Source organism: Corapipo altera, unplaced genomic scaffold, assembly GCF_003945725.1.
Source record: "Corapipo altera isolate COAL_440 unplaced genomic scaffold, ASM394572v1 47, whole genome shotgun sequence".
NCBI classification, from domain to species: Eukaryota; Metazoa; Chordata; class Aves; order Passeriformes; family Pipridae; genus Corapipo; species Corapipo altera.
Window position 1 is genome coordinate 8,724,494 of NW_020884897.1, and position 22,640 is coordinate 8,747,133.

At 38.8% G+C, this 22,640-nt stretch overlaps 1 protein-coding gene across 5 annotated transcripts in view; it reads right to left on the reverse strand.

The window, feature by feature from the left end:
- DPP6 (dipeptidyl peptidase like 6) overlaps window positions 1–22,640 on the reverse strand; it is a 542,987-nt gene that overhangs the window by 34,532 nt on the left and 485,815 nt on the right. For all 5 annotated transcript variants that reach the window (XM_027648436.1, XM_027648437.1, XM_027648434.1 and 2 more), the window contains exons 9-16: window positions 19,133–19,287; window positions 17,853–17,950; window positions 13,063–13,186; window positions 12,199–12,237; window positions 6,306–6,413; window positions 5,632–5,723; window positions 3,823–3,870; window positions 1,614–1,732 (exon numbers count right to left, since the gene is read on the reverse strand). In XM_027648436.1, coding sequence (XP_027504237.1) covers window positions 1,614–1,732; window positions 3,823–3,870; window positions 5,632–5,723; window positions 6,306–6,413; window positions 12,199–12,237; window positions 13,063–13,186; window positions 17,853–17,950; window positions 19,133–19,287 — 783 coding nt within the window. The remainder of the gene's footprint in view (window positions 1–1,613; window positions 1,733–3,822; window positions 3,871–5,631; window positions 5,724–6,305; window positions 6,414–12,198; window positions 12,238–13,062; window positions 13,187–17,852; window positions 17,951–19,132; window positions 19,288–22,640) is intronic.

Here is a 22,640-nt window from a genome sequence, read left to right on the forward strand (position 1 = left end):
TGAGATATAATGTAATCAAAAACATATCACCTCATAACTGTTGATAAGATCTTTTAGAAACCTTAATCTTGTTATGCACAAATGCTTCTAATTACAGTAAAACAATTATCTTGGTGCAAAGGAAATGGACACATTCTCTGGTAGCTGCTGACAGCTGTTCTTGAAATGAAAACAAGAGGAGAAATATGCAAGGTTTTTCTTTTAAAGGGACAAACTTCATAAATATAATAATATTTACTGCAGAACTGAATGTTTATTGATCAATGACACTTCTCTGGGTACGTCTGCCATAACTATGGATTCAGATTTATGGGTAGCCCATTAAGTTAATTAGTGCATTGAACTTTTAATGCTATTTTACTGTACTGTGTTGTCAGATATTTTTTTTAATACCTCTAAATGCCTCCAACATGCACTCTGTTCTTCTCTCTTAGGGGAAGAACATGTTTTTACAATTGTCCAAATCCAGACATTTTGCTTGATACTATGTAAATCATTCTACTTCTTCTCCACTGTATCTTAGTTATTTCCCATTTTGCCATCTCAGATACTCCTGGTTTATCCTTGGTGTTCACCACAGTTACTGGCAGCAATGGATACTTGCCAGAGAAGGGGCAGTCCACTAGATCAGATTCCTCAGAGCCCCATCCAACCTGGACTTGGATGAGGTATCCACAACTTCTCCCTGTTCCAGTGCCTCACCACCCTCACAGTAAGAATTCCTTCGTAATATCCCACCTAAACCTCTTCTCTCCTGAGCTGTTGAAAATAAGGCATTTCTTGTTGGCTCCCTGCTTTTCAAGTCCTGTTTCAGAGGACACACAGCCATCTGAGAAGCTTCAGTCACAGTACTGGATGACCGGGGTGTGTGCATTGTGTGTGCAATTTAGGATAATTAAGCAGAATTAAATTACATAGGAATAAATGCTATGGAGTTCTGCATTTAGTCCCAACAGAGCTGGAGGAAACTGACTTTTATGGCTCATCTCCTGAAATGTCTTCTATCCTTAACCTATTGGATATTCTCAGGCATTTTCAACACAGGAAATCTCTGTTGGACCTGTAGATTATGCCAAGTTAAAGTAAATTTATGATGAATGAGCAGTGAAGCACGAGATATTCTGTACTCACACTGTCCATTAGGCACATTTCTGTAAACAGCCTTTTCTTGGGAAACTGTCTTCTCATTGTAATTTACTTTGAATTCCCCTGTTTTTCCACAGTATTGGTTGATGTGTTTGGAACTCAGTCCAAGTCACCCACAGCCAATCTCACCTCGCTGGTTTCTCATAAACTTTCTGATGTTTTATGTCCTCCAGGTTTTGCTATTACTTTAACTTAAGAATGCTTGGAGTGTCAGAGGAATGTACCTCTATCTTCAATAGTCACATATGCACAGAAAAGGGTTGCAAACACCTGCTTTGTAGTTACAAATAAAAATACACAAAAGAAAGAAAAATATTAAGAGCAAAGCTTCAAAAGCAATGCGACCCAGATATTTATGGCCAGTCTTTCAAAGTTGCCCACAGGTACACAGGATGTCTAAAGATAACAGTGCTGGCTCTAAATCCTACCCTTGGGCACAACAACTGCAATAACAGAAGCCAACATACCTTCACATGTCAGGAGGAAGTATTCCAGATTGCGGCTGAAGGATGCACTGAAATAAGTGCAGTTTTCAATCAGATCACAGGACAGGCACCGCCTGTTGAAGTTTCCATTTGTGCTTGCACTGAAAAGGTTAATACAAGTCCATGAAGGTCACTGAGCAAATGTTGTCTGAAAGCAACACTACTTGAACCTTACGGTAGAACAAGAAAATGAATGTAACGTGTCCAGCATTAGTAAGAGACAGAGCATTTCCATTTGGTTGAGTTTAAATAGCAGTAATGGCTTTTTTTTTTTCTCCTGCCTGAATGAAGACTATATAAATGGATACTGATGTCATTTTGCAAGGTCAAGTGGTATTGAAGGAAAGTATAGTTTTTAAAAGAAAATGATGGTTGCAATTGCACAAGAGGAAGTCATAATTTGGTAGATGAAGGCATGAAACAAAGGAGCAGTGTTTCTAGACTTATAACAGACAACAAAGAGCTGGAATTGCTTTTTAAAAGTTTCTTATTGGTTGCCTCACTGGTCTGATTTGCTTGCTTCTGCCTCAGAGGCTAAATGCTTTTTTGCAGTTTAAATAGTAGCTCTTATAACATCCAAGCAGAAAGGAGAGATTGCATTTAGGGATCTGTTGCTGAAGAAGGTAATGTGGCCTGTCCATATGCTCAGAAGTGCTTCTAAAAGTCTACTACATGTTGAAGAATGAAATGCTGATCATTAGCGAATATTAATAAATAACATTTTGCACCATTATAGCATTCTGAAACTTCAAGAATATTAACTAATAGATCTTTCCAGTATTACTGTAAAGCAGGTGAGTGTTTTTTGCTACCATTTCAAGAGATGGGGTTGAGCAACCTTTTTAGGGACACAGAGACTAAAATGAGTAGATCTTGGGTTCTTGTTTAGGCTCAGATTGTGTCTCTGACTTAAATCCTACTTACATCTACTAAATCAGACACAAGAAAAGAAAAAAGCCCTAAATGGATCTTCATCAGATTTCACCTACCAGTGCTCCAGTGGAGCTCTGTCAATGAACATATGCAAAGGCTGATGCCTTTGGGTTGGGACAAGAGACAAACTACATCACAGGAAACCGACTCCCCAAAGTGAGGCCAAGATCATTGTAATCAAAGTAAGGTTAAGGATGAGGTCATGGACACTGAAATTTTGGGCATCTCTTTCTCTGTTGTCTATGTGGGGAGGTGAGGCTGATGAGGTCAATCCGAGGAGGGGTGGGAAACACTTTGTCTCATGCCAGCAGCTCTTGAGCAGCTTTGCCTGGACTCAGTTTTTAAAGTGAGATTTTCTTCTCATTTCAATAGTGTTAAGATATATACATTTTTTCTTTTCTTCAAGAAAATAAACACTGAGCTGAGCTAGTCTCAAAAAACTGGGGAGTGCAGTGAACAGTCATAGAGGTCTCAAAAGGGAAAAATGATTAAACTACAGGTAATTTAGTTTGCTCAATTTTCCTTCCCACTGGGGAAAGAGAAAGGCATGATACCATGTGAGAGAAGGAAATTGTACTGTTTGATAAAATTGTTTATCAAACGATGCCATTGCCAACTCTGCCCTTCATTGCAGATGCTGTGATGGCAGTAGGGTGACTGAAAAGAAAAACAGGACAAGTGGAATAATGATTCCAAAATGTTTGTTGAAAAGTTTAGCTTTCCTCCCCTTTGTAATCTGCTTCCACAATACTTCACAATAGCTACACTAGCGATAGCTTATTATAAAGTAGTCTTTTAATCATCAAACACTTAGGGAGGATACTGAACTCTCCTGGAACTGCAGAAAAAGGTTTGTAAACATAACACACTGTTAATTCTTTTCAGTTTTGTGAAGAGATGAGCTGCTATCAAATTTCCAAGAAAACTGTTATCTGAAAGTATAAGAACAGTTTATACCATTAGTTTATGTAATTCTGAATTCTTTCAAGTGTGTAAAGTTTTGTGACAATCTTAAGAACAATTTAAAATTGGCATTCCTATAAGAAAGTTGCTAAATGTAAAACATTTCCAAATGTCAAGAGCTTTGTTCACTATGGTTACGTTGTTCTGTCTATTCCAGTGACACACTGCAAGATCTTACAATGCCACTAAAGACAAAAACTTAAAAAAACTGCTTCTGTTGCAATTGCTTATGTAATGATTCGTGTAAGACTGAAGAAATGGGAAATTCTGTATGTGAGGTTAGTAAGGCACATACCTATATAAATGTCTCCTCCTTGGTAAATCTTCTGTGCTGTGGAAATAACTGTGGGGGGAAAATCAAAAAGGCAATTGCATCATTAAAAGTGTGTTTAGAAGTACCTCATGCATTCATTCACATCACCATTTTCCTGATCTTGTAAAGGCAAGGAAAGTTTAAACTGAATTAGAAAAAACATAGAGAGGGACACATCACTGCAGAGGCTCAAGCAAGGATGTTGTAGAATGCACTGCAGTTAAAGCAAGCATGGAAAAGTTTGGGTCCTAAACTGGTCCTGTCAGTGAACCAAAAAGGATGTGAGAGACATCCAGATTTTTACGTTAAGATTTATGGCTCAGAATTTCCTTTAAACATTTTTTTTTGTTTGTTTAGAACCAGTTTTTACTCCTCTGACCACCTTTTATTCTTTGAGCAGTTAAACAGCAAATGAGGGCCTGACGTGAAACCCACTGAAATATCCTCTTGGAAAAGGAAGGTAGAGTATGAAGCAGAGGATCACTTCATTGTCCTTGTTTTGTGCTGAGACTGTGGTGAGCTCCTTTCTGGATGTTTATCCCAGAGCCCTGTTGTGCAGTGGTTTCTGAAGGCAATACAGAGATGCTGCTGGAGGTGGCCAACCTCAGTCCAACATGTGGGGATGAACTGATCCCCCAGATGTCATTTCACATGAATAAGGATGGACCACAGGAAGAAATACAGCATCCATGGGGTGAATAACATCAGGAAGCATATTCATCCCTGCTGATCTGCTTCCAATGAGCTGCACTTGCCCAGGCATACACTTTGATTGCACAAACTGTACGTGTTGTTTTCTGCTTGGCTGGCCAGTTAAAATGCAAATAAGATTTTGATGCCAGTTTGCTGCTTAGACCACTCCTGGAAGTGTTCAAGGTCAGGTTGGATGGGGGCTCTGAGCAACCTAGTCCAGTGGAAGGTGGCCCTGCCCATGGTAGGTAGGGAGTTGGAACTAAATGATTTTTAAGGTCCCTTCCAGCCCAAGGCATTCTGAGACACTGTGTTTCTATGATTCTATATTGTACTGAGTTATTGGCAATTGAGAGCATTCAAAACTTTGAAGAAGCATTGTGCTTTTAATGATCACTCAAAGTTTATTATATTCCAGAGACTTTTTACTCAAGTTTCAGTGACCTTAAGTAACTCAGAGGTGAGAACCTTACATCCACCTGAAACTTTGCCTGGAAAGGAATCTATATGTTATTTGAGTCCAGAAAGCCTTGCAAATATTTTATTATGTAATTTCCTGAAGTGTATTTGAAAAAGTGAATATTTACAGAAGTTATTTTACAAGCACAAAGGGCAGGTGTGAAGAAGGGTGGGGGTTTTTTGTGGTTTTGTTTTGTTTTTTGTTTGTTTGTTTGTTTTGTTTTGTTTGCTTGTTTTTTTTAATTCTACCTAAATACTTTTTTTTTTCCCCTAATGCATGAATATTTCTGCAGGTCAACAAAGGATTCTTTCTAAAACAGATTATTTAGGTGGTCAATGAAAATAGACTTCTTTCCTTGAGAGGCTAAATTCAGAAGTTGCAGCAGGAGAAATTACTGCTCTGCACAAATATATTTAATATTTGCAGAAAGAGAGGTTTGAACTGTACAGATAAAATCAAAGTAACACAAGATATATGTAATGGTGTGATAGGTTAAGCCAAAAGGGAGACAGCTTCTCCTGCTTTCTTATCTCCCCCTCACGCTCATATATTTCAGATGTATACACAGCATTGTTGTAACTGACCCCACAGCCCAGGGCTAAACAAGGGAAGACTGATTTGTCAGGCCAACGTTTACTTACATTTTATGCCTCTTTTCATCATATGCCAGTATCTTTGTCACATCCCAATCGCCAGATGTAATAGCCTGTAAGTTGTCGCTGCTACTGTTGGGCTGCCAGACAGAAAAGAATATTAGATTTCTTTACCCTTAAAAGAAGATACCTGAGCACAGCTCCTCTTCTGAAGAAGACAGTTCTTTTGACTCCATTGCCCATGAAGAATAAACCTTCCATCTGCAATTTCCACCACCCCACTTGCTATTTCTGTGAATCTGTAGGCATAGAAGTAATGGGGAGTCAGAATCATCTTAACCATAACTCCACTGAAGATAATTATATGAATTCAGCACAGAGCAGCTTCAAACCTCTTCCTCTAATCCAGCATGCCCACATGCTTCTAAGTAATTTTTTATGGCAGGGCAGCGATTTACTTATTCGTTTACAGCTGAGGTGGTATTAAAAAAAACTAAACCAAAACTATGATAATATTTGCAAAGACACAGTTGGTTGACCTTTTACTTCTAAGTGTTTAATTTGTAAATTCATGTTATCTCATGCCCAATAAAGCATCATTGAAGTCTTTTTTTTCTTTTATGCACAAGACCTTTCTACATTTGCACCTCCCAGTCTTGCTGGTACAAGCACACATACTACTTTTCATTGCTGTCTGCCTCAGGTGGCAGTGAGTGAGTTACCTGTGATGATGACATGGCAATGTGGTAGAACTTTCCACGTCCTCCCTGGGGAATGGCTCGGACGAAGAAAAACTTCCGCCCGTCCTTGGAAAAAATCGGCTCTTCATTCTGTATAAGCAGCAAATTTAAGGATTGTTTTACTGTTCATGTATTGTATTTAGAGTTGCTCAGCACTGCAAACCCTGGTGAAATTAATTCACAGTGAAACAGAAAGTGCTCCTTGACAGCAACCTGAGGCAAACAGAAAGCCCACTGAAAACTGAAGAAAGTTTTGAAGATTATTGCTTCTTGCTCTTGGGAAAGCAGACACTTTTCAGCTGTGGGAAGATGGAGACAGGCAACAAGGATAGTTTCTTTGCTATAAAGTCAATTCCCATTTGCAAAGCCAAAAGTACACATATACAGCTGACTGCTTGGGGCAGTTGGAATACAGCCTTTAGAGCTCGTTTGAACCTTGCTGGCACAAGTATGACAAACCCTGTTTACTCTGCTGGAAGAATGGATTTGTTCCTGTCCTGGAGGAAACACAACTAACAGCATCTAACTGCTGTCTTTTTCTCCTGTCTTACAAATGCTTATCTCACTGAATTATTTATGAAGGAGAGGATCTCTTGCAGAACTGTCTTTGACACAGAGCTCCCCGGTGAATGTGGTGATTGACTTCTAGTGGGTGACTAGAACTTTCAACCAGAGATAGAAGAGACTCAGCAGAAGGAAAATCAAACACCACATACGGCAAGCAAGCATCTCCTGGAAGGATGTCTTCTTTTTGTAGAGGAACCCTGAGGCACATGAGAAGTCACTGCATGAGATGGTTGAACAGCAGGCTACAGGGGAAAGCAGAAGGATGGTCCATATGGTGTGACACAGGAGCACTGTACCAAGGGAACTGGCTACATGAAGCTTACTCTGAATCTCGAGTAGTTGGGACTAAATAAAGGGCCAAATCTCTGCTGAACCTCTCCTGTGATATCAGGTTTTTCTGTGGCTGGATGAGCCCTGCCTTCCTTGGCCCAGCTTTGTGGACCCTTCTTCTTCCAGGGCAGTCAACAGGGAGACTGTTGCTCAGCCTCTTCTGGGTCCTCCTTTGGTTTAGTGTTAATCAAACACTGTGGCTTTCTGCTTGGTATGTGCCAAGATACCACAATGAACTGGCAAGAACTTCATTTTACTGGGAGACCTATGGCTCATACAAACACCTACAGCAAAAGAATAAACATTTTTATTTCTCACAAGCTACCACATTATTCTTGCTGTATGTGCCTTTGCTCCCAGTTCTTTACTGATTAATTCTTTTCCATGATTTATCAGATTTATCAATGCTATATTAGGTGTTCAGATTGTTCCTTTTTCCTTTCATTTTCCCCTGCTTAGGTTTTCAGTATATTTTAAAATATGCCCATTTACAGCATCTTGCATCTCTAGGAAATAATGGTTTCATTTGTTTCTGACATTGTTCTGGAACCTGAAACATGAAACTCTATATTATTTCCAAATGCCTTTCATAACATGACAAAACTCATTGAATAATGACTGTGATAGCTCGGGCAAACCTTCTGCTCGACAGGTTTTCTTTTACTGAGGTAAGTAGCAATGATTTCACCCTCCATTTCTATATCTGTGCCTTCTGCATTATATATTCCAGCAATATATCTCTGCCAGCAAGAGCAGGCATTGTGCAGATGAGTTTGAGGTTCATTCATAGTTACAGGGAAAGGAGCTTCATGGCACAGGTGACAGATGTGAGGTTTTAGCACTGGGTTGATGCTACAAGATGGGCTGTTTGCACATTCCTGTTACTGGAAAGACAACATATTAATACAATCAGAACTTTGTGACAGAGATGATGACAGATCCCAGGTGGTAAATGCAGGGACAGGCTGAAATTCTCTTGTAACAGGATTTTTTACTGTAGGGAGCTACACTGAGCACATTATTAAAATATTCTGCATGTGATATGAACTGTCTGAGCCTTTGGTCGACTATTATTGACTGAATCCCACAACACCAAAACAGAACAGCCCTCCTTGAAAATAATAGAGCAGTTTAATGTCAGTAAAAGAAAATACTTTTACTCTGCAGCAGGTAGGAAATGTTTGGAAGTTTTTTGCCACAGGAGGTTTATGGAAGCAGTTGGTATCAGAAGGTGCAAAAAAGGGATTGAAGAAACTCATGTTTCATTAATATATCTTAAAGGGAATAGACATGGTTATAGTCTCAAATGTCTGTAATCTTTTTGTTGTAGATGATGGTGAAATATGAGAGGACTGGACTGCAGAAAGCAGACAGGTCACACACTGTCCTTAAATAAATCAGCTGCTGTGCCTGCTGAGGACAGAATGATGGGACAGAGGTAGTGGTGAGACCCCGTAGGACACTCCTGAAGTCCTTATGTCTGTTCTTGTCCTTTTGCTCAGCTAGATCTCCACATTTAGACAAATGAATTCTGCCCAAGTAGTCAAGGCTAGTTTCCAGAAACCCTCTGCTTTGTGCAGATGAAGGACAAAGCTGTTGTCCTGTCAGCTGCAGGTAGAAGTAACTCAGTGCTGCGGATTCAGGTACAAGGAAAAAAGAGTAAAGTTTCTCTGATCTCTGTTTTTATTTAAAAGATCTCATTTCGTACCTCCTATTAATTACAAGTAAGAATAATTACTGGGTTTTCATGCAAACAGGATTAAGGAAAGAGAGTAATAAAAGAACGATGGTGTGAGGTGTTCAACATCTCAGCCTTTTGACAGAGCAAGTCTTTAGTTTCAGACTGAGGTCATCTGAAACACCAGTGAAACAGGGGACTGGAAAGTAAAATGCAACCCAAAGTAACTGTTATCAGGGGAGGGCAGCCAACCCACACAGAGAGTTTTGGAGGTTATAAGTCTCTAAACAATTTTATGGTAATCTCCTGATCCTGCCAACGTCAATGTCAAAGCCTTTAAAGGGTGAGTTTCAATTGCACCCTGGTTTATAATTAAATTTTTTTTCAGGTCACATTCGCAATTAAATAAATAAACTAATTAAAATGCCAGTAAAGTTTATCTTCAGCAGGTGCTCAGAAATTGTGTTATTTCTCCCTTGCTGACTCATTGTCTGTACATGACCATCACTGGTACTTCTGGAAAATGGCTTCTTCACAAAAATTGAAACAAAATTGTTTGCAGCTGTAATTACTGTCTTAAAGAATTTGTATATTTAAGCAAATATAAATGTCTGGCTTTTATGCTCAGAAGTGCATAAGCAAATATATAAATAAAAGAAGTAAAAACTTCCAGAGTCCCTAGACAGTTTTAGTGAACATGTGCCACCTCATCTGAAAAAGAGTGACAGATACTTTCTAGCAAATCCTGTGTAAATATTGTATATTTCTCATCATGTTTTAATTAGTTTATCCTACTTTTCAGTTACACAGACAGTGACTGCAGTATTTCTCTTCGCCTGTGTTGGGGAGAGGCTCTCCAAAGATTTTGGACTTGTGTAAAATGTATTCATGAACTTAAGCCCACAAGGAAATGAGATAATTTACTATGACCTTCCACGGACTATTAAATGACACTGAGTTGCCAAACCACTACAACATAAGTCAAGTTCATGAATTGCACACTCCATCTCAGAACTCCCAGTATTTCAGTATTTCAGACAGCTGAAAAAAAGTCAACCCTGTCATCCTTGGAGACTCCCTCATGTCCCTGGTATAAACTCCTTGTCTCCTGCTCCCAGCTGACTGTGAACTTTGTCCCTATTCCAGGAAGACCAGATGCACTTAAATTTCCAAGAAAAAGGTAAAGCCTGTGTATGCCTTTCAAACCATGCATATGGAGCACTTTAAAGGGTTTTTTCAAAGAAAAAGGCAAGCAATTAGACTCCCAATGATTTAAAACTGGGATACTTCTCAGAGGGAGGCCTGGTCAAAGGAGCACACAGAGAAAGCTGGACAACCAGGCAGTGGGTGCCTTCTTCAGGGTGAGCTGAATCCTGCCCAGGGTCCATTGACTGTGTGGCCCCACTGCTCACCACACTGGGTGTCTCCAGAGGGGATTTGGCACCTGGCTCGTATGCATATATACTAAAATGTCTCAACCAAGGAGTCTTCATCCCCAGCTGAGTCACATTCCTGAGCTCCTTCAGTAGCTGCCTGATGTGCAATTATCTCCTTCTTGAAGAGGTTAGTGGACTCACACTAGCATTTAACATTTTCACATCATTCTCATAATCAGACACGCCATGAAAATAGCTTTCCAGTTATCTAGATTATTGTGTCATAAAATAAAGGGTAAATACAGAAAATACAATTATCCTAGTGATCATATTCAGCCAAAACTAGAATTTAAAGTGATTTTGTTGTCAGAAACACAGGGGAAAGAGCTCTATAATTCTTCAGACTCTTACAAAAGCTTTTGAAGGGTGCTATCAAATGTCTCCAAAGTCCATAGAAAATGTTATCTTAGTTTAGTACTGAGATGTCTGACTCATTTGGCTGTAATGAACAACCTTCTCTAACATCAAACTAAGTGTGTGCTCTCAATATAAGCATATGCTCTTTGGAGATATAGTAAAACAAAATATATCTCCCTGGAGCAGGGCCATTAGAGACTGACAGATCGTTTACTTCAGATATTGAAGATAAAGTATCATCTTTTAATGCCTGTCCATGTAGTAGGTAAGTAACTAAAGAACCATAGCAGTGTAAAAACACAAGTTCTGCTTACAGTATTAATTCTATAAAACACAAGTTCTACTATACTGCAGTAAATAGCAGTGAAAGGATTACAACTATCCTTCAACTTACAAAATAAATGAATACTGTGAAGTCCTTTTTCTTTTTTAATATATGATATCTGGGCAACTTATCTCTTGACTTGGCTTGTCTTTCAAGCTTTGTTTCCTACTCAAGCCAACACCGTTCTTATGAATGTAAACAACACTTCAGCAGTTTTTACTCTATACCTGTGCACACCAGCAAAAGATTATTTGAAATGCTTGGAGCACAAACTCTATTTCCACTGTACAATCAATTTTTATCTGGATCACACACAGCCCACTGCTGCAGGACAGCCACTGGAACAGAGGAGAGCACTGCTCTCACTATGAACTGATGTAGCGTCATTTCTACATGTTCTTGGCTCCTCTGAACAACCTGTGACAAAAACATGAAATGCTTTAAATCTAGACTTGGAAAAATATATAGTAGAAGATCTTTATCAGACATGCTGCTCCCTGTCTGGCATTCACACATTGCTTGAAAAACAGTTTAGTGTTGTGGCTGAATTGGTATCACAGCTTCTCTCTCAAGAACAGCTTAATCAAACCTGAGGTCACTTCACAAACTGATTCCTGGGGAAGTGTTATATATCACAGAATCACACAAAATATGCTGAGTTGGAAGGGACCCACGAGGATGATCGAGTCCAACTCTAAGCCCTGCACAGGACCATCCCCAAGAGTCACACCATGTGCCTGAGATATGATCTTTAAGTAACATACAAAGTCCTATCTTCATGATTTTGTCTCTGAATGGAACACAGATCCTCAATTAAAATGACCAGAAAACAACCACCATACTGTTTAAATCATTATCAGTCTCAAGGCAGGGTATCAAGGGCTACCTCTGAGGTTGTTGAGTCCTACACAGATACTGTCAGTGGGTGAATTTTCACCATCAGCTTTTCATCTCTTTTAAATCTGAGTAAATTGCAGGCTAAGAACTAGGGGACCTACCAGAGAAGATGGCATCTTCAATAAGAACTTGTTTGTTACTGAGAGACTCTTTTCTATAGTACAGATCATGCCATCTTCCAAATATCTTTTTCAGGTCTGGAAATCAGTTTTTCTCTTTGGTGGAAAACACAATGAAGCAAAAAACCTGCCAAAAACTTGACTGCAAGGAGAAGATTGATATTACCTGTCTGTGTAGCCAGGCATCACTCTCATCTTCATGTTTCTAAAACAGAAAAAGAAGAACATTAATACAATACTTGTCATTTATTACATTTTGCTCATCAGTGCAGGAAGCTGTTGGATTGAATTTGAAAGGTTGTTCAGAAATACAAAGAAACTGTTTCAATATGTCCTTCAGGAGTGGAATCCAGTGGCTCCTCTCCTTGCCTTTCCTCTCCAACAAATAAGCATACACTAGACCAAGAAAGCATTTTACTCATACAGACCAAACACATAAATCCACAAGACATATTATTTCCCAAAGAAATAAGGCTCTTTAAGAAATAAATAAAGGTTGAAATGAAAGTCACTAAGAAATTTTCTGTACAGTGCTCTATACACAGAATTGCATCATTTTTTCAAGGGATGAGTATATCAGGACAATTTTCTACTGTGGAAGTACCTATGTCATCTTAAAAGATATAATCTGCTAATTCAGAGTTTATATCCATACACCATTTATATTACTGTATTTATAGAAGGGATTAATTAAACTATAATTAAAATGGGTGTAGATAAACATGAGCTGGTTTTCATGACATTAAATATATATAATGCAACCAGAATGTTGCAAAGGTGTTCAGGTTACAAACTGTTGAGGTGTGTGTGCTTGTGTCTGAAAACAGATATTTCAAGACAAGTAATCACTCTCTCTCACACACACACACAGAGTATTGCAAAAAAGTAAATATTGCAAACATTGTTTATATTCTGTGTCTGCCTAAATAAATATGTGCCAGCTGTTGTGTCATGAGGTAAAATAAACAGTTTCTCCTTGCTTGGGTTATGAAAACTGATGGCAAGTGACCCCTTTGCTTGTCTCTCCTACCTTCGTGCAAACTCCAGTGGTGGCATCACACAGCGTCAGGATTGACACATTCTGGGCCCTGTTCAGCCAGTTCACTGCCACCTTGGTGCTGGTTGCCCATTTCACCATGGTTATGTAGTAGTCCCTGCAAACACAGACATACATAAACCAAATCACAGACCTGCCATCCCTAATGAATTCCCGCACGGCAGAGCAGTTGGGGGCTGCCACAGGCAAATGGTCCAGGAGATATCCCTGGTTATTAAGAACACTGTGTCTTGATGTCTTTAGGCTGCCTTATGTATATATTTCAACCCCTAAAAATGACATTTTTAAGGCTGTGCAGGTGTTTTATCTGACACTTCTGAAAGTTATTTTCAAAGAAGTGACAAATATGGAGATAAAGAATCTTTCAAGCTATTCTGTCTTCTGAGAAGGACTGAAATGCCTGGAGCTACAAATTTATGCACATGTGGAAAAGAAATTGCAAACCATTTCCATTCTGAGCACGCTAACTGGCTGACTCAGACCCACCACCACCAATGGCTGGATTCTTTATGCTTATGAAAAATTAAGGGCCTCTAATTATGCCAACTGCACACCTAAGTATCCACGAGTGGATCCTTGCATTAAAAGGCAAATACCAAGAAGGATAGAGTTGGGAACAACATGAGATTTCTGTAAAGCAGATGCAGCTGGTTGCCATAAAGCAGATATTTCAGGGTTTGCATCGGCAAACCTCCCACACTCCCAGCACCATCCTCTATTGCTGGACATATTCAGGTTGTGATACCACTTGAAGTAAATCATGAGTGTGGGCTGCACAAAAGTCCTCTGCACTAGTGAGCAGTGGAACCACCTAGGCTGAGCTGGAAAATACAGGATCAGGAATAAATTCGCTGATGGTTGCCTTCTCAGAGCCAGGGTATGGTGATGTCCACCTCTGCAGCAATTCAGGTCTCCACCACTTTATTTGTAGTGTACAACTCTGGCTGAGGTGTCAAAGTTGGTGATGTTATAATATACTGCTGGGCTATGTGGGCCAAAGACATCCTTAAATTATAATACGACATTTTACAGCATACAGTCTATAAAAAATTTATTAGTTCATTTGTTTGCTATAAAATATGCATAAGGAATTGTTGCTCTCATTGGAAATAATGTGCTGTGTCACTGGAGAGCACTTCGTGTTCTGGCAAACGCTCCTGCATATACTGAATAAAAAGGGTAAAACCACAAAGGCCTGTTTGTCTAGAAAAATAACAAGTTGGAAATTGATTTTGCAGTTTTCAGTAATATTTACTGTCTGAAATTGGCTTGGGAAAAATAACTAAAGACCTCAGCACTTGCATCCAGTGCACTGGATGGAAGGATACGCCCAGGTGAGACAACAGCAGTCTGAAAATTTAGGGCCTGAAATAAAATTCTAATTTTACTCTATATCTGCAACGGCATGGGCCCTAAGAGGAAAAAAAAAAACCAACAAAGCAAAATTAAACTGTATAACTGTCTCTTTTTTTCTTTCCAAAATGAACTGACCAGATTCAGCCTACCCAGAAAAGAAATGTAATTTAGTACCTATTGTGGCTTGAAGCATTTTTTCCATAATTCCAATTTAAAGTTTCAAGGTAATATATTCAATTTTTACATCCCTCTCACTGTTTGAACACCGAAACCATGTTTTTTTTCCTCAGGAAAACCATGAGTTTTTTTCTCTTATTTTAGGTGACTCAAGAGTTTCCCTAACACCCTAAAGAAAGGTATAAAGTCTCAATTTCTCTCTGAAGCTTCTCCCAGCCATCAAGGCCATGGATAACCTAACCCACAGATAACTGCAGATACTTGTATAGTCAGTATTCTAATTTCTGAGTAGTGTTGAGTCTTTCATTTATTTCCCTTCACATCTCCTCTGTAGGACAACCAAGTTTTATGGTTCCCATTTTGCAGAAGAAAATGAGACAATAAGGTGTGATTCATCTCAGTTAATTGTAAACATCTGCTGCTCCAGCAGCTGCACTGGTTGAGCAGCCAGGGGGGAGAAACCAGAAGCCAGTGCATTTCCCAAGCCCTCTCCACCTGACCTATCCCAGATTTTATATGGAGCTGATTTAAGGAGAACTTATTTTCCCCCATAAAGCAAAATCTAGACCCCATCCTAGTAAAGAGATTGGTGGTTGGGTTTGCAACCATCTGAGACTGGTTATTCTGCAGCACCCTTGTTCATATCTCAGCTTTCCAGGGATGCGTCCTGGAGGTATCAATCAAAAATATTAGGTATGAATCTATCATATGAACACTTACTGTATGACCACAGTAATAAAGCCATAAACACCACAAAGAACACAGTGATATGTGGCCAAGTGACAGGCCGTGGTCCCTGGGGCACACATGGCTCCTGCCTCAGATTCAGGCTGGAGTTGTCTGAGTTTCTTCATTATTTATTTGTGCCTGCCCTATGCAAGGACCAGTGACAATTTCTGCACTCAGGGGAAATAACGTGTTCCTTAATTTGCCACCTGAGATGCAAATATGACATGAGAAATAAGATGGGTCATGATCCAATTCTGACCACCTGATGATGTAATTCTTGAGGTTCAGTGGTTTTCAGGCATTAAGTGTTATAATATTTTTTTATTTTTCTTTTCCCTGTATTTTCCACCCCTTTCCTTTCTTTTTCTCATAGAAAAGCACAACTTGCAGAAAATTTGGCAAAAATGTTCATAATGAAAGATTTTTAAAAGGACAAGTTATCCTTATTGTACATTTCCCTGCAAAATATGTCTTTCCATCATCAACTCTGGTTTTTGGTTTTCTTTTGACTGAAAAATATCTAATTTCTGTGGAAAATTTCTGACGTATTTTAATTTTTAAAGAAAAACGACTGTGGCATATCTCCACTTTATTATCTGCTTTATTAATTGTACTAAATCACTTTGCTCCAGATAAAAAGAACACGAAATACCATTCTGTCCATAGATCATCTACGTGAACTGACTGAGAACATTGAAATGCTTCAGACAGAGATCCTTATCACCAGTTTCTCCTGCTTCCCTGAAACTCTCTTCTGTAACTAACTGTACGGTGCATCCCTCTTGCCTATTTTAATGAAATGTCATCACACTAATCCTCTCATTTCAGAAAACATATGCATAATGAAAATGCACCCCTATTGCTCTAGCAGCACTACTTATGTCATGCCCTAGAGATGGCAATTGCCATGGCTTTGATGAAATATACAGACACTAATTAATTATGATGTATTTTGCATCATTTTGCAATATTGATTGCGACCAAATAAATTATGGCCACCCATAACCATATAGAACAAATTTATTAACAACACTTGGATCCTGCAGTCTGAAGTTATTGCTGTAATTAAAATGTTTCTGAGCCTCTCTGTTTACAGAGAATGTTACCCACAGAGAAATTATGTTGTCCGGGAGCTGCCATTTTGATACCGCCATGGGGATACTGTGATGGGAACACCACGATCCTGAATTCCTTCCTGCTGTATGCAGATCTAAAGTTGTATTTTTGAAAGGAAATTGCATTTATGCCCATTTGGTTCAGTCACAGGTCATACATCTTTTGTTGCATAAATGGACTTGGAGTATTTTAGAGTTATTCTGTGTAAACATGTTCTAAGGCTGACAGTAGCTTACCTATTAAAGAAAGGAATTGTCACCGTAAATAATCCCACTGGTTAAGTGTCCTCTTGTCAGATGACTATGCAGCCTTATCTACAGTCCTTATATCCTTAACATGCATAATGAAAGTCACACCTGCACCCTCCCCTGCCCCCCACACTTCCCTGATTTGTTAGCCCTGTGCTGTAACTCTGTCTTTATTGGACTGGAATTACACTAATTTAGCTACCACCTGAAAAACATGAGTGTGCATTGGCTGGATGCTCCTACAAGAACAAGTGATGTGCCTGTCAATGACAATCCTGCAGCATTACATATAGAAGGGTCACTGTGGATACTTGAGATGTAGAAACAGGGTTTGATTTTGCTTGCCCTTCTACAGAGCTATTTCAAGTTTAAATCAAAGTTATTGAAAATCTGGATTTGGGTTATAATCTCCAATCTTTGCATGGAGGAGCACCATGCACTACCTTCTCTCCTGAACAATGTAGATGTACAATGTAAACAGAAACACAAATGCTAAATACAAGCTTTGGCCACACATCGAAGTCCAAGCCAAACTTTTAAACTCCTGTTGAATGAAGACTTAAGCATGTAATTAGAAATGGATTTCTAAGTAGTTGGCTGAATTGCAGGACAGCTTCTAAAATAAACTAATAAACTGTGCCTTAAAAACAGCAAAGAGCTTTCTTTCTTATTTTGAATGAAGATCAGGCAATGTATGTGCAGGATGTCCACCTGGTTTCATTCCTATATTCATGTCATGAAGCAGTGAGCTCGTGTTTGCTGTGCTATAGGGTGCCCTGTTTCTGCTTCGTAGTCTCTCATACAGGCTGCAGACAATATCCCTCCTATAATGCCTGTGATTCCAAGTGGAATGAAGGTGTTCTTATAGATTTGGGGACATTCTGTCAAGTTGCCAAAAAATAACCCCACTCTAAAGTCAGTTTGTGTCACAGCAATTTCAAATGAAAAACTGATAATGTTATACAAAATAGAAGTAAAAAGACAAATAATTTGAAAAAAAAAAATTAAGCAGATTTACACAAAGTGAAACTTCTTCATAGCAGCAGAGAAAGAAAAATGACCTAAAAAAAAGTCAGGCTCTGATCTAAAACCCCAAGACAACTGAGGTCCAGCATTCCAGGGCAAGAAAGCACCTACCTCATCCTCTGATCATCTGGTGGAGTCATTTCCAGGTCATGAGTGGGTCCATTTAGACCAATCACATGCAAAGAAATAGTTGGATTTTCCATTCCAGCCTGGATTTTAAAATAAGAATAAATTAACATATCATATACAACACAGAATGGTTTTGATTTATTACATCCCCATGGATTTTAATTGTATGGGGATATGGACTAGACTTCCGTGGTCGTTCACAGGGAAACTGCAACTGTAGTGATGTGGCACAGTGTGGAGAGGTCAGTAGGCACAAATAAAGGGTAATTTTACTTAGGACACTTGGTAATAAAAATCTGCTTTTCATAGCAACTGGAAATATTGCTATTTCATGCACCTTTTGATAAAAGATTGTCTAACAGGATAATGATCAATATAGTAAAATAGTAATTCATTTTGTACTGTAGGAAAGGGCATCCCCTGCTGAACCACTGTGATTTCCACAAGACCTGCATACATGTGGATATCTCTCCTGCTAAATTATGGTTCACTTGGACCAATATGTGAGGTCTTGGGTAATCAGTGCTTAAAGCAAGACACCCAGAAGAAATGACTGCAGCAGACACCCCTGTACTGCTTTAGAACAGAAAATTACAGCCATAAGAGCAGCAGTGTGTCTGTACTGGTAGAGAGCTGTGCTGGTGCTGTGCACCCACTGCAGGTCTCCACAATTATGGACAGAATGGCTCTTAAGTCTTCTCTGTCTTTCACTGTGTCCTGTGTAATGCTCAGGCACCATAAGGCTCTTAAACCAGACTATGTGTCCTCTCATATTAGGCCATCCTGGATATTCTAAGGAAGCCCAAACACTACATTTTCCTTCTTTATTTTATTTTTTTTGGTATCATAGTATAGAATATATGTATGTATCTATCCATCTATCTGTCTCTAAATAAAGCAATTTATCTAAATATAGAAATATATATAAATATAGAAATTCCAAAGTCTCAGACATCAGCAACCCTATCCTATCATGGAAACACAGTTGCTTTTTTTTAGGTGTAAAAAGAAAGGATTTTTAAATTTTATTTTCATTATATTTAGAATTACTCCTTGAATCAGAAAACTGCAATTTTACAAGTGTAGCTAAAGAGTAATGGAGACCACATTCACCAGGGAGCAGCTGATATTCCCTTAGATCTGTTTAATTTCATTGCTTATCAGTGTGCACTATTATGCAGTCCCCTGCCTGAGCCTACTGGAAAGAAAAAATAATTTATTTCTGATAGAGCAATAGGACTGATTATTTTATTTTCCCTTACCTTTGGATAATGATACGTTTTTACAGAAGGGTAAGGGTTGCCGGTGTATATCGGGATCTCCATGGTGGGGACTCTGGAGGCATTAATTGTTGCATATGCTAACCTGGTGCCATCAGGAGACCACCAATGAGCAATGTGAGTCTTCAAGATTTCCTCTAATTAAAAAAAAAAAAAAAAAGAGAGAACAGAAAAAAAGGCTATTAGAGGTAAATTACTAGTTAGCAATAAATGAAACAGCGTAGATAGGAAAATCCCAGTCTAATCACAGCACAGGGAGGATGCCATAGGAATATCAATTAAAAATACTCATCAAATATACACAAATGAACACAATTGATAACAATTACTCTGTATTTATAGGCTATTAAACATAATTACCTTGCTGAAGAAACATCAAATTATTTGTATTAGTGCAAGTATTCATCATGACAGCATAAAAGGCCCTGCTACTCCTGCAATGTGTCCTGCACATGGACATATGTGTTCACAGTGTCATACTAGACACCTATCAATCAATTCAAACAGAGTTTATGCTTAGATACAAGTACTTCAGCAAAAATTTAAATATTCCAAAGTTCTGTTCCCAGCTGGGAATAAACAAATATAGCAATTTTTTAATACTCAAGAAAGGCTTCTTTACAGGATATCAAGCTTTAGAGTCTGTGGCTTGAGTACTGTCTTGGCTTTTATCCCTATTTCACTTTTTGAAATACTTTTGCAAAGCAATTTTCCATAAGTAGCCAAAGTCAGATCCTGATCCTTTTTACCACTTAATTTTGGGATTATAGTTTTTTTTCGAGATTTCAGTAATGATGTTACTATTGAAAAGGTACTCAGAAAGATGCCCATAAAATGTGTCAGAGTTCAAGTATTTAAGGAGGAAACAATATTGCCATCATAAGAAATTATTCTGAATACTGTCAGAACCTAGTTCTCATTAAACTCAAAGAATTTCTAATTTCTAATACTTTTCTTATTATTTAATATTCTTCATTGTAAAGATGAGTTCATCTTACAGATCTCCAGAAAAGCTATAAAAATTCACTCTTTGTCCAAAGTGTCTCCAGTTACTGACATTTGGAAGACACTAACTTGGCTTTTTAAACCTCTCATTTTGTGAAAGGCAATAATGTAATCCATTTTCATTAAGAGGCTTAATATCATGTGAGTCATTCCTATTTAAACCACCAGAAGGGCTTGCATATGCTGTACAGATTGATGGGCAGGAAGATGGGTCCCATTACTTTAATGTGAGAATAAAAATTAAAGAGGCTGCAGAGTGTTTCTAAGCCTTCACCATGAAGTCCTGCTACACAGGTCCAAGCAGCTCCAATGTCTGCTGTCATCACTGGCCATTGGAAAAATGACTGAGGATTTTCCAAATTTAGACCCACCAGGTTTGTACACCACTCTATGAAGAACCCCCAGTCTAACCAGGACACCCCTCTAGTCTGAAGACCAGAAACTCACTAATGAGTCTTTTATTTTTTAAAAAAAATTGCGTGAGCAATCCTTGGAGAATAGACAATTACATTCATCACAGAGCAAATAAACACTTTGTTAATCCAGACTTGCATATGGCTTGAGATAAAACTCAAGGTAACATCAAACAGAGTACAACGGAAAATCATCCTTGACACTTCTGCATTTTACAAATAACTAATTAATTAATCAGTGCTTAATGGCAACATGTAAGTGGGGTTTTGGAAGCATATTTAGGAAGTCACAAATGTTGCATGGGAAAGCACATCTGGCAAATTTGCTTTACTGCATTGTCCCACCTGTTCTATGTACATTTAAAAGATGCTGCTTTTGACTTTTATATTGGTTGCCCATAAGGAGATAATTAAGAGAGTAAAGGAAAAGGAGTAAAGATGAATGGCACATGAATCCTTGACATTTTAACATTAATTAGGAATGACTTTATTCAGCAAACATTTTCTGCAGGATCTCAGACTTAATGAAGCAGTTTTGCTGAAGGTCACACACCCAGAAAGGTTTTAGTGCAGGTTTTGTGGTCGTCTGTTAATGAGATTTAATTGAGTGAACCTTTGCCTTGAAACAAAGCCAGGACCTTGCCGTTATTAGAGAGATCAGTTAGTTTTAGCAAACCAGGGAACATTCTCATGAAATATAAAATGGATTAGTACCAGAAAGTTACATCTAAAAGTAAAGCATAATTTGCAGCCCATTTGTTCTTGGGGACACTGTATTCCTTGCATTTTCTTAAGCCATGACACACGTGCTCAGAAAATCACTTGCAATCAACACTCCTGGGTCTTTCTAAAGTTAGTTCAGAACCTGTCTCATATTTATGAAAAAACACGTTTTCTTTAAACACCAAAGCCCACCTATACATACAGCCCATGACCTCCTGACTAAGAGTATAAAGTGATAATTGATCAAAACCTCTGCTCTCTTACCCAGTCCTTGCAGTCACTGAGTGCTACATGATGTCGGGATGTTGTGAGCAAGCTGCTGAGATCCCTCACAGTCAGATGCTGGTGGCTCTGTGCTTTGCTTGCCAGCCACACCAGGGCATGCAAACCCAAAAATAGTGAGAATAAAGTGTGTGGTTGCCCTAACTGAACAGGGGCTGTTCAGACATGCTGGCTGGGTTCAAACACAGGGGCTGAGGCAAGTCAATGCTTATTCCATGTTAGTATATTCAGTATTGAATCACTCTGAAACAGCTGGATGACCTTGCTTATAAGTAATGACTCTTTGGTGGGGACTGAAATGTTTGTGTATTTAAACCTTTTTTAAGCTGAATAAGATTCGACTGAACAATCATTTCAAAGTTGTGTGAAACAAAGAATCTTCTAAGTTAATAGACCCTCAGGAAGAGCATTTGACGTCCTAGGTTGGAGTATCTTCAGTGACAGTTTGGTACATATCCATCTTAGAGACTACAGTATCACTGGATGAGAAAAGAAACTGGAAGGAACAACTGAGGTGTGATGAGAGGAATTTTTCCCGAGCAGATTTAAAGGTTGCTGCCTTTTTTTTTTTAACTTTTTTTAAAGGTTAGTACATCACGTGGGTGGTGGCCTTTGGAATCAAGACCTGAGCGGCATCCAGAGTGAACCAGGCTGCCTGAAGTGGGAATGCCATCTCTTCTGAAGAATGTGTTTCCTGATAGATACTGTCTTGCTCACCATCAGGAAGCAGAACAAGAAGTCCCTTGCTGTGGTTCTCAGCTGCCAAGTAACAAGATGTGGTGAATCTGGGACTGGAGGTAACATTTGACTGTGATACCATATGGTCAATCCCTGGAAGGACTGTACAGTGGATCAGAAATTGCATGGACGTTTCTACCAGGTGTGTCATCAAAAACTAGCCCAGCATGTGTATAAAATGTAAGGAGCCATCTGCTTGTTTCAAGATGCAAGTTAATTCCAGCCGCACCTGCAAGATCAATGAAATGGGAGACTTGTATCTTACTTTAGGTAGCAAACTTCTCAAGGAATCATATGAAATGGATCTGGAAGACACTTCAAAAAATCAT